Source organism: Papio anubis, chromosome 10, assembly GCF_008728515.1.
Source record: "Papio anubis isolate 15944 chromosome 10, Panubis1.0, whole genome shotgun sequence".
In the NCBI taxonomy this organism is placed as follows: domain Eukaryota; kingdom Metazoa; phylum Chordata; class Mammalia; order Primates; family Cercopithecidae; genus Papio; species Papio anubis.
Window position 1 is genome coordinate 40,284,050 of NC_044985.1, and position 12,278 is coordinate 40,296,327.

General features: G+C 35.7%; 1 protein-coding gene across 7 annotated transcripts in view; it reads left to right on the forward strand.

Moving 5' to 3' along the window:
• GPD2 (glycerol-3-phosphate dehydrogenase 2) overlaps positions 1-12,278 on the forward strand; it is a 149,162-nt gene that overhangs the window by 108,677 nt on the left and 28,207 nt on the right. For all 7 annotated transcript variants that reach the window (XM_003907492.5, XM_003907491.5, XM_017946541.3 and 4 more), the window contains 3 exons: positions 3,731-3,895; positions 4,713-4,857; positions 11,487-11,680. In XM_003907492.5, the coding sequence (XP_003907541.1) occupies positions 3,731-3,895; positions 4,713-4,857; positions 11,487-11,680 (504 nt within the window). The remainder of the gene's footprint in view (positions 1-3,730; positions 3,896-4,712; positions 4,858-11,486; positions 11,681-12,278) is intronic.

Consider the following 12,278-nt stretch of genomic DNA (forward strand, 5'->3'; position numbering starts at 1 on the left):
GGTTACATTCTAAACTATGTGTGGTCCTGCATTTTTCACTTAAGATATCTCTTATTCTGCTCTGTGCAAGGTCATTGAGGAGTAAAACAAAGTTTTCTCTACCACCATCAACCTTCATTCTTTTTGGTGGATAGATTTTATATTTTGTTTCTCTAAACAAGGGAAAACAGCTATAGTTCCACCTCTTGTGTGCTTCCTCTCCTATGAGTTGTAAGCTCAGTATGTGCACATATGCAAGATTTCAAGTGCAAAAGAGAACAGAGTCGGAAACAGATTTTCACAGTTCCCGTCTGGGTCCTTGTGTAAGTGCCAATGTAAAGCTATTCAGTGATTAGTGAAAAACAGTATAATGTTGCCTGGCTCTAAGGAAACAGCTTTGAAAATCTCAACTTAATAAGCAGATCAATTAGGTGGGGGTTTGGGATTATTGTATCACATTCCAATGGCATGCAGTGTTGTCAAAAACTTTTTTCTCCAAAATAAAATAAAAATTAAAAAGGAGGCATAGAGTTACCTTTCAAAATGTCAGGAAAGAGGGTTGGGGAAATTAGTTAGGAATAATGAAAATATATCACATATATCTCAGGAAGCATACACTGTGAGCATCTGGGTATCTCAGGGTAGGGGGTAGATTTCGTGTGGGTAGGGGAGGAGGAAGTTTACCCTGCATCCAAGGAGGTAAATGGATTAAGCTGAATGTCTGGGAAGACGAGGATTGCTGGGTGGAGGTGTGAGACCCAGGGCTCAGGGGTATATCAGATTACTTGCTCCTCAAGTTTTGGGAGCTAATAATTAGCTGTGCTTGCATTTCCCTGCAAAGCAAGGGATACCTTCTGGGATAAGTCCTGAGGGAGTCACTCGTAACTATTTCTGCTTCCCTCCCAGTTATTCAGCATAAATATAAGGCCTAGTTTGGGGTTAAATTGAGATTCTTACACATTTCTGTCTCTATCACATTTCTTGCCACCAACTTACGGAAGTCTGAAATTTCTTTAACAAGAGAAAATACTCCATTTGTAGTTAGAGATAAAAGAATTTCAATACCTGTTTAACACAGTGAATGGAATTAGGCTAAACTCAACAGTAATTGGAAACGTATTATGTACCTAATAATAACTAGAAAAAAACAAAGCCAAACAAGTAAGCCTTTCTGACTTCTCTTGAGACATGGGAATTGTACAGTAACTACAATGGAATGTAAGTTTCCTGAGGGTAGAGATCACCCTGTATCTTTCTCAGTTATATTTCCTGCATTTGTCACAGTGCCTGACTCATAACAAAGGATTTTCATTTTTGTAAGTAGATGGACACATGGATGATTAAAGTACCATAAAGACTATTTTAAAAAGTATATACAAAATAAAATGTTGACCGAGAGGAAGGAGTGAATAATTTTGCCCTGGAAGGATGCAGATAAAGGAGATTTTCTGCATCCCTCCAGGAGATGCAGAACTAGACATTTGAACTCAATCATGAGAGATGAACAGAGGTTTCTCAGAACTTCCAGGATGGTATCCAGCCAGAAGAATAAGTGTGTGGAAAGGCAAGGTGGAAAATGACATGAATGTTCAGGGAGCTACAAATGATTTCACAATTCTAGGCACTATGAACCATGGCAGACAAGGATCATATCATGAACGGCCTTCGTGTGTAAGTGACATCTCAGATTTGAATCAAGACGGGTGCTGCTGGGAATTGGGGAGTGGACATAGAAAAACAAGGACCATAGGAACTTGTTTCCACCTCACATTTTAAACTGAAGTTAACCTTGCTTCTTGCAATCATACTCAGATTTAGATGCTAATTAGGGAACATTTGTTAGTATGGAAGCAACAGAGCTTGAAGAACTATAACCTATACTGCTCCAATGAGATTTTATATTTTAAACACATATTAAAAGAAAAATTTATCTTTTTAAAGTCACCTTAGAGTCAGATGAATGTGTAACTATTTTCTAAAGGAGCTACTATTTCATAAATGGAATTTCTGCCTGGTTCCTTTAAATAGTGACTTTATTTAGGATTTAAAATACTTCATTTACACATGGCTTTCCAGAGGCTTCAAGGCACACCTGAATGGGTGAGAGTTTCTCTACACTTACGGTGAGAGCAAGCATGACTTGGATTTCTTGTAATACCAGATATGTGCCTTTGTGGGGCAGGGTGTTTCCTTGTTAGATATATAAATCAACCAGAAAGATTGGGTGGGATGGGTACTGTGTTATTTTCTTAATTTAAGGAGAAGATCTGTAATGGAAATTTTATTTAGTTTCTTTGGACTGTTTTCGTGCATTTAGTTTTATAAAGTGTATTCCAGTTTTAAGCAAGGAACCCTACATTAATAAAAATTGATTTCTTAAGCTTAACTTCAAATATACTTATGATTTTAGGCAACTTTAGGATCATGCTGAGTGGAAACTATGGAATTGCTACCCTTCCCACTTACAGCTCAACTACCGCTATTGTCGTTTTTTTTCCTTCTCCTACTTTCATTCTATTAATTGTTAGATAAAACAACTCCTTATTTTGCATGTTGAGGTTTAATGTATGTTCTCCACTTGATAGAGCATTTAATTTTGGGGGGACGATTCTTAGCCGATTATGTTCAGTGGTTTTAGAATCAGACGTTTGTCGGGAGGGGCAGCAGAATCTTCAGTCATTGATTCTCTCTTTATAACTTTGCCCTTTTAGCTGGAACAGATTACTTCTGTAGTGCTGCTAGCCCTGCACAGACTGAATCACAAGGAAGAAACTTTACATAAACCATTTATACTAAACGTTTGGTATGCTGGCAACATAAATCAACAACAATATCCATTACAAATTCATCCCTTTATCAGTATTATCTTGATAGAACTGATCCCAATGTGTGGGAATTTGAACCCTGCTTCAATACATCTAGCCCTGGATAATTAATTATTCAGGGCACAGAGAACCTGGCCCTTGCAATGTAGAGTAATTCTTCCTGGTCAGCGTTAACTCTGCTGGCAATAATAAATAGAAAAAGTCTCTAGTGATGCCAGTATTTTAAAGTGATTAATCATCTTTCCCCCCTCCTCCTCCCCCTTAGTTTTCTTTAACTAGGATTTTTCAGCAATAAATCTTTAACAATACAGGTAGGAATTGTTCTGTAATTAAATTTTGCCCTGCTTAATTTCTTACCTTTTATGTGTGATTAAAAAAAAGTTACATTTTAAGGAGCCCTGATCAAAATTCAGACCAAGAAAAATCCTTTTACAGAATACTGAGAAATGCTGTAAGGAAGATTAAGCTCTTGATTTTGAATATTAGAGCACATACACATAAAAATACTCATAAAAATTGTTCGTCAACACCAGTTGGGGTGTCAAATACTCTGAAGTTTTGAATTGCTTCACTTTCGTGCATACGATTCGTCTGTATTAGGAAAAGCCTGACATATACATATGTTCCAACACTGAGAGAATAATTACTTATTTCTTAACTTTCAGATAATTGATGTCAGCTCTGTAGGAAAGGGATATTTTCACTATTTTTACGGTACGCGAAATGCACTTGCTGAAGTGGCAGGTAGATGCCTGGCTGAGAATGACCGTGTATTTTTAAATCGTGCCCTGTCAAGCCGCCCAGCCATCATGTATATCCTGGGTGACAGGGACACATGTGACATATCTGTTGTGACACACTTCTGTACCACCAGTCTGTGGCTCGAGGTGACTCCTGTCCCTCCCCTGATGCTTTCCCCGCTGCAGGACAACATAACGATGCACGGATGAACCTTGCCATTGCTCTGACTGCTGCCAGGTATGGGGCTGCCACAGCCAATTACATGGAGGTAGTGAGCTTGCTCAAGAAGACAGACCCCCAGACAGGGAAAGTGCGTGTGAGCGGCGCACGGTGCAAGGATGTCCTCACAGGTATGCCAGGTCTCTGGGAGGGAGGTGTTTCTTAGTATCTTGCCTAGCTTATATAATGACTGAATTATAATTTTTCTGTCACTTCTCTTTCATTTAAGCCATGCTTCAGAGTCATATTAATTATATTCCTTATTGTCAACAATGACTGGTTTAATGACATTTCCCTTGTGGGGCTTGGCAATTTTTCCCCTTTGTATTATAGTTGTAATAATGATAATGATAATAATAAAATGCCCACCAGATTCCCACAGCTACGAATGCATTCCATTTTCTTTACAAAAACATATTATTAATACAATTAAATAAATGTGCCAAGTTTCAAAGTATCATTTGGTGACAGAGGCATTGCATTTACACGCTGTTAAAGTGAATCATCTTTAACTTTTTTTAGATTTTCATTATTGCCTTGGCTGTAGCACCACATAGGTAGGCAGTTTCAAAATTATATCGTTTCTTGAACAAAAGCTCTGTGATACACATTTTCTCACAGCAATGCTGCTTACACATTTGAGTTTTCAAGAGAAAGCGGCTTATTTACTCATTCTACTTTTTCATGTTTGGTGCTTTGACGCTGGGCACTTATAAGATAGACTGAAATCCATAATGAGAAAGTGGAATGCTTTTCTTTCTTCAATTCAGACTTGTTTTTGGTAAATTCACTCAGATATGAGCCTTTTGTTTGGCTCTTCAATAACTTGAGCTGCTCAGGTCACTTAGTGTGCACCATAGGTTAAATTAATAGATGAATTAGTGATACACAACATCCGTTAACAGAGAAGCAAATGGGGTGTGTGATTGATGCCACTTTCTTTCACAGGGCAGGAATTTGACGTGAGAGCCAAATGTGTTATCAATGCCACGGGACCTTTCACGGACTCTGTGCGCAAAATGGATGATAAAGATGCAGCAGCTATCTGCCAGCCAAGTGCTGGTGTCCATATTGTGATGCCTGGTTATTACAGGTAACTGTCTTCCAATGTGGCAGTTGTCACCCAAGAAAGAGGGTCAGGAGAGATTGTCTGTGGTTAATTTCTTCTTCTAGCATAACAATAGATGGTCTAACCTGCTGTTCAAAATCAGGAGAAATAAGTAAAGGAACTCTTCCAAAATACAAAATACAAACCAGACTTGGGACGTTTTAGCCACTTATGGCAATACTCATTTCTAAGGGTTAATGCTTTGGGATTTATTTTTCTTTGTTCAGTGTAGTCACCTTCAGAGACTAAGCATTGGTATTTTTGAATTAAACTTTTACTTCAGTCATTAACAAAACTAATTTTGCAAAAGTTTTTATAAAGGACGTATTTTAGTTAAAAGAATAAGACATTAATTTTGCAGAATACCCAAATTTGCTTATGAAGAATCTGAAGTTGTGGGCTACCAAGTATTCTTAGGTTTATAACTTTTGAAATAGATTTTTAAAAAATATAGTAGCAAGCAAAAACCAGATATAATATCTAACCTATCAAATTAAAAAAGATAATTGAGGATGAAGAAATGGGTAGGAGTAGAGATGAAATAATAGCTATTAAATGAAAATCATTTAAACTGGGTGATGGGTACATGCAGGGTCATTAAACTCTTTTTATATGTGCTTGAAATTTTTAATAAATTACAAAAGAAACATTTGTGTGGTTCTGGCTAAAAAGTAATTACCCATAGCATACATTTTAAGTTATTTATAGAAAAAATTCATACGGCCATGCTAAGGGTATAGAGCATGTGTACTGTTTTTATTTCCATATGTGATAAACCTAGTAGGCAAAGTAGTAATTCTATATGACATAATGTCTTACGTGCAACAGTATTCATTATGGCATTGTTTGTAGTTGAGAAATATTAGAAGCTACTTCAGTTCCTCACCTTAGGGTAATAGATAAATAAATTATGGTATAACCACACAAGGGCATATTATATAGTCATTAAGAATTGTAATTATAAATAATTTTAATGCCCTAAGTAAACACTAATGATACAATGTTAATTTAGAGTGTAGGACTTGATATTTTATATGCTGTAGGTTCTAACAGTGTATATATAAAAAGACTGGAAGGAAATATGTTAAATGTGAATGGTGATTATTTCGAGGTAATGTGATTATGGGTGAGAGTTACTTCTTTCCATGTTTTAATGATTTTCCATAAAGGGAATATACAGCTTTTAATATTTGATAAAGTAGATGTGTAGAACCTGTGATATTTTGTTTAATACTTGTATCCTCCTAGAATGCTATCCTGCTATGCCATAGACCATGCTGCCTTTTTAGTTGTTGGTTGTCCGGTAACTAAATCTTCCTGAAGAGTCCAAGGTGCACCTAATTGGTACCAGATACACTTCTGAGAAAATAATTAAAGAGAATTTTTTATCCACCAACTTCCAAGATTTTCTTTGTGTTTTCAAAATGTGTATTTGAGAGAAACAGATAGTCTTTAGGATTTTTACTTTGGACTGGAGATATCAAGGTGCCTCTTAAGGCACCACTGCATAAGATAATAGAAACTTAATGCAGTGGTACCTGATTGAGTTTTTAAAACTGTTAACCAGAAGCTTAGTTCAAATGAAAAGGAGAAAAATAAATATATGTAAATGTCCCATATGTTTCTTGTATATAGAGAAGTTTTCAACATTAGTTCCAGATGCAATTGTATACGCTTTTGTGTTCAATTAAAAATATCTAAGGCCAGCTAGTTTATGAGTTTTTGTTTTTAAATATCTCTAAGAATGGAGTGTAGATGCAATCATCGTAAGTCTTATATTTGTTTAGATTTTACTAAATTCAACATATTCTCATTTGTTGTGTGCCTTATGTTTTCTTCACTATCATCCCATCATGTCAGAAGACACATACTATTCCCCACAGGCCTTATGTTAATTCTGTCATTAAACAATTACATCCTTTGGGACAAGCCATTTTATTTTGTGAACCTTAGCTTTCCAGTCATTAAAATGGGAAAACATTCTGCCCTTTCAGAGTGCAGAGACAAGGAGATTGTAGGCAGAATTAAAGTGATGCCTTGCTGTAGGACTTCTGGGGTTTGTTCATCACTTTTCCTGGGGCTGTGTGACCTGGGCAAGCTACTTCTTTCAGCTTCTGGTTCCTTATATCTTTTTTTTTTTTTTTTTTTTTGAGATGAAGTTTTGCTGTGTCACCTAGGCTGGAGTGTAGTGGTGCCATCTTGGCCCACTGCAACCTCCGCCTCCCAAGTTCAAGTGATTCTCCTGCCTCAGCCTCCGGAGTAGCTGGCCTGCCACCACACCCAGCTAATTTTCATATTTTTAGTAGAGACAGGGTTTCAGCATGTTGGCCAGGTTGGTCTCAAACTCCTGGCCTCAAGTGATCCGCCCGCCTTGCCTCCCAAAGTGCTGGGATTACAGGCGTGAGCCACCGTGCCTGGACCCTTATATCTTGATAATACCTAACTGGTATAAGGTTTGACAATGATCTTTGGGTTATTTTTTCTCTGTTTAATTATAGACTGCTGTATCCCCAGCTATTGGTACAGTGTCTGGCACATAATAGTGCCTAGTAAATATTTTTTTAATGAATCCTACTAAATTTTTTTATGTTAACTTGCTTATATTGAGATTGTTGCTTTATTTATATTAAAATTTTAATGTAACATTTATGAACTTTTTAATATGGTGAATTTAAAATATGAAAATAAAACATGATTCTTCTTCAACTTACTGCCCAGGTAACCCCTGTAGATAAAAATAAATGAATAATGTAAGTACATAACTAGAAATTTCAATCACCATAGAAAAAAATAGAAATATGAAAATGAAAATTGAAAGCCTGCCTCTTATTCCCCCTACCTTTTGTTCCCTTCCTCAGTTCTTCTCTGGTAATTAATAACCTCTTCTCCCAATTCCTTCCATAAAATGTTTTTATAAGCAGAAATGTGTATTCTGTTAAAAAAATTTGTGTGAAAGTGGTCATGTTACATATATATACTGTTCTATACTATGTTTTATACACTTAGTAACGAGTAGATTTCGTGTCTCTTAAGAATAAAGGTATATATTACCCAGATGTAATATTTTAAACATTCTGAATCCTAAAAATTCAGCATTAGCTTCAGGTCTCCTGAAGTGTGATGGTGTTAGTTACAGCTAGATCTGTCTCAGGCTAAGATGCAGCAAGTGACCTCATTCTATTTTGGGAGAAATTAATATCCCCATTTTTAGCACTGTGAGCTATAACCACTACCTATCCTGTTGGAAGCTTTAAAGGAATGGTCTGCAGCCTAGTTCCCATTCAGGCTCTCTTACAGACGAGCCCCTTCTCTTTGGATTGTGACCTAGATTAAGGGTTCATTCCCTCATTCAGGACTGACCTTGAGGCAACTGTATTTCTGGCATCCCGTAGAGGTGGTTTTCCTCTTCCTATCAAGTCATTCTCTTGGGTGATGTTAGGAGATCCCAAACTGAAATGACTCTGTGGTATCATCAGGCAATCATACTTAGCAGCTGTTACTCAACAGTTTTGACTACGTCTTCAGGGATGAACCAAAGCTTCTGGGGCTGCCCCACAACTGGCTAATGATAATTTAAGACCAGGCATGTTTCAGTTAGTACCTGATCCATTTGGAAATGCAGTGAGTTCAGTAACCATTGATTTATTGTGTGTAGGCTGGCAAAGGAAGAGTAAAGAACCATATGTGCAGTGTATCTTCCTGGGCTGTTTTCAGAAATATCTTTATAGCATTTGTTAATTTTGTTGTAACCTTAACTAATGTTCCACCTGTAGAATTATCTTACACCATGATAGCAGCTTTTTAGGGGAAGAGGGGAAGAAGGAAAAATTGTTTTAATTTTGGAAAACACAACACAGAAATTTTGAAAGCCACTCTTTATATTAAGAACAAATCTGGAATTTCCTTGAGAGTTATGGCTAGATACTCTTCCAAAAGCAGCGATAATACACCAAATGACTGAAATGCAGAAAATAATCATCTTTGTTTAGCCTACTGATGCTTTTTGCTACTGACAAGAGGTCAATTTTTTTTTCTATAATGTGTGTACATACTGTTAACTCTAACACTGATTGCTAAGTAGTTAACAATAAATTGATTTCAGTTTAACTAAGGGCACTTCAGGAAAGTGATGGTCTGCATGAGAAGAATGTTCATTACATTTAATCCTAGACACACACATAAATTAGCAGCAGGCTTTCCCTCTTGATGTCAAATGAATCGTATATATTGAAAAAAGACCTATGCCTTATTGCATTGTGTATATTATCACTATAGTTGATATCCATTCTCAAACTTTAGTGTGAACTTGCAAAATTAATCCTTCATGAGAAAACAAACTTTTCCCTAAGGGAGGGTGTGAATTAGGTAATTTAGAACTGATGAAAGATATTTCCAAGTGGATTCTTAAATTTTTATAACATTCATTAATAGCTTTGTCTTCCCTCTGTGCTTGTTAATTTTATGTTTGTCACATATGTCTTCACTTAAGCAGTTGATTCTCTACAGGTTCCAGTTACGTGTGTGTTGGTAACCATCACGTTCACCTTTTAAACTACTTTATTGCATTGAAAGTTTTTAAAGGATTCAGTAGTTGTGCATTTCTAATGGTATTTCCTTTTTAGGTTGATGAATATTATAATTTTATGATTAAATTTATCAGGTTTATTATTTTAGACACATCATATGATGTCTGGTCCATGATATAGTCATATAAAATATGTTAGCATATAATTTATCAAGTGTTAGAATATGGAATATATTTTTTTGTTTCAATATAGTTCTGTTTATCAGATAGAATGCTTGAACTCTGAGTGTTCTATTCTCATTTCTAATCTCAAAGTGACTGATGTAATCTAAGGGCATATCAACCCAGGATCAAAAAATATACTTATAAAACATGTGATTAACTAGTTTCTTCTAAGATTTTTAGAGAGTTTTATGATAAATGCAAAGAAAAAATAATCATATTTAGAGATCAAAAATACTTGATATTTGTAGTTTTCAATATATTAGAGTAAAAGTAAAATTATTTTCTAAGTAACGCTGAGTGAAGGTGGGACTCTGAGCTGCGGTTTAAATGATTGCAGATTTCCGGGTTGCTTTTTGGATTAGCTAAGTAGAAGAACTTCTACCCACTCTCTCCAGTGTGTCTCAGATAGGCTGTGAACAGTGACTTCTTGCTGCTAAGGCTGAGTAGACAGGGCAAGCGTTTCATGTGGCCGAGAGTTTTTTGAAGAGAAAGACTCATACTCCTTGTGGTTTAAATAAAGGAGATGCATTAGTTAAACTGCCTGTATGTTTCTTTTTTATATATAAAATATTATTATTGTTTTTTACACAGTTGCTAGCCTTTGATTTTTATACATTGGGATAAATCATTTTTTAAAAAAATTTTACGGGAATGATGATAAAGATAAAAATCTGACTGTATGTCCTTTTAAATTTATGTGTAAGAGGGATTTCTTGAAATTTGTTCAAACCAAATAGAATTATGTTTCCTATTTAAGAAATAACGTTAATAGAAGCTAAAAACATATTTATAGAAAATACCAGTAACACTGGCTTGATACAAGAATCCAGTCAAATTGAAGCAGCTGTCCGAAGATTTGTAGTGTTCTACTTGAATAGGACACTTTAAGATTCCTCTCACTCTTTTAACATCTCCAAATTTCTTTAAATGGCTAAGGAACAAAATAAAACATCTGTTTTTAGTGATTTAATAACAAAATGACGGGTTTTGTTAATGTTTGTTTACAGTTTCCTATTCTTTCAAATATGTTTTATTATTTGATTTTAGAATAGTAAATGTCAGTAAAATTTTTTGACTCTAGTTTTGGGAGATTTTATATAGTCTGTCAGTAGAGGCAGCATTGTACCTTGATTTAGCATAGTACACTACTAGTGTCTTCTCTGTGAAAGATTTTCATTGCTAACATGTTCCTGTCCTGTTTGACCTAATCATAGGACATTGTTATTTAGGGAGTAGTAAAAAATGGAGCTCTTTTCTTCTAGATGCACTTCTTGAGATTTTTGTAACCTCAAAATAAAGTAAGAAATCTCATATTTGGAGAAGCGGCCCGAGTTCATCTAGGCATAAAGTAGTAAAGAACTTTGTGATTACATTTTAGTTTCTAGAAAGGTAGACCCTTCACTTTCTCATGCATTCCTGAGAATTTCTACTGAGCGATGAAATGTCAAATGTCCCAGGAAAATACTTTGGCTATTCTTGAAAAAAGGTTGAAGACATACCCTTAATTTACCATTATAAAAGAAATTATAGACATTTATCCTGCTGACATTATCTGATGTGAATGGTCCAAGGAGTATGAAACTCAAACAGTTGGAAGTTGAAGCCCACTTTCTTAACCTTGCATTGTTGAAGTGGGGAGGGACGGGGTAGCTCTGCTGTGCAATGTTATTATTATCACATTTGTTTCATTCTATTTTGTTATTTGTTTCTTTCAGGAGTTTCTAGGGTAGGGGAAGTACAAGTAATAGTTCATATCTTTTTTGTTTGTTTATTTGAGAATTAATGAATAAATAGTTTTTAGAATGCAGATTAATGTTAAACTTCTGAAAATTTCAGAAATAAATAACCCTTCTTTGTACCTCAGCCCAGAGAGCATGGGACTTCTTGACCCAGCGACCAGCGATGGGCGAGTTATTTTCTTCTTACCCTGGCAAAAGATGACGATCGCTGGCACTACTGATACTCCAACTGATGTTACACCCCATCCAATTCCTTCAGAGGAAGATATCAACTTCATTTTGAATGAAGTGCGTAATTACCTGAGTTGTGATGTTGAAGGTAACTGAGCATTCCTTTAAGTTTGTCTCTCTGTGTCCATATCTCGCAAGCCATTCCAGCTCTCACTGGATAACTGCTATGTCTCCAGTCTGACTCATCTTCACACTTGTCCTCCTGTGCCTCTTAGAACATTTATGAGGGCCAAATTCTAACACAATGGGAAGAAATTGCCTTTTCTCCTCTACTTTCTATACCCACATGAAACTCATGCAGTCCTTTTCTAATAATTTCTAATGGCAAGATCAGAGTAGCCCCCTGTAGCTCTGAACACTCATGTGCTTCCAGAAAAGGATGAAATGTGTACATCACAGTTTAATTTCTACAGCTTAGGAAGGTCTGATTTACAGATGCAGGATATCGATAGGAAATAATTAAGCAAATAAAAAAGAGGCTAGAACTGTATTTGTAAGATGCTTAATGGTCTGTTGCTACATGGAAAGTATAATGTTGACCAGTAGGTTTAGCAAAGAAGGATAAGTTACTTATTTTAATGGAAAAAGCCAAAGTTTACTTTCTTCCTGTTCTTACCGGGGCATTTCAACTTGACTGTCAGAGCATTTTCTTTGGTAATTTATATAGTTTTTATTTTTTTTTCATT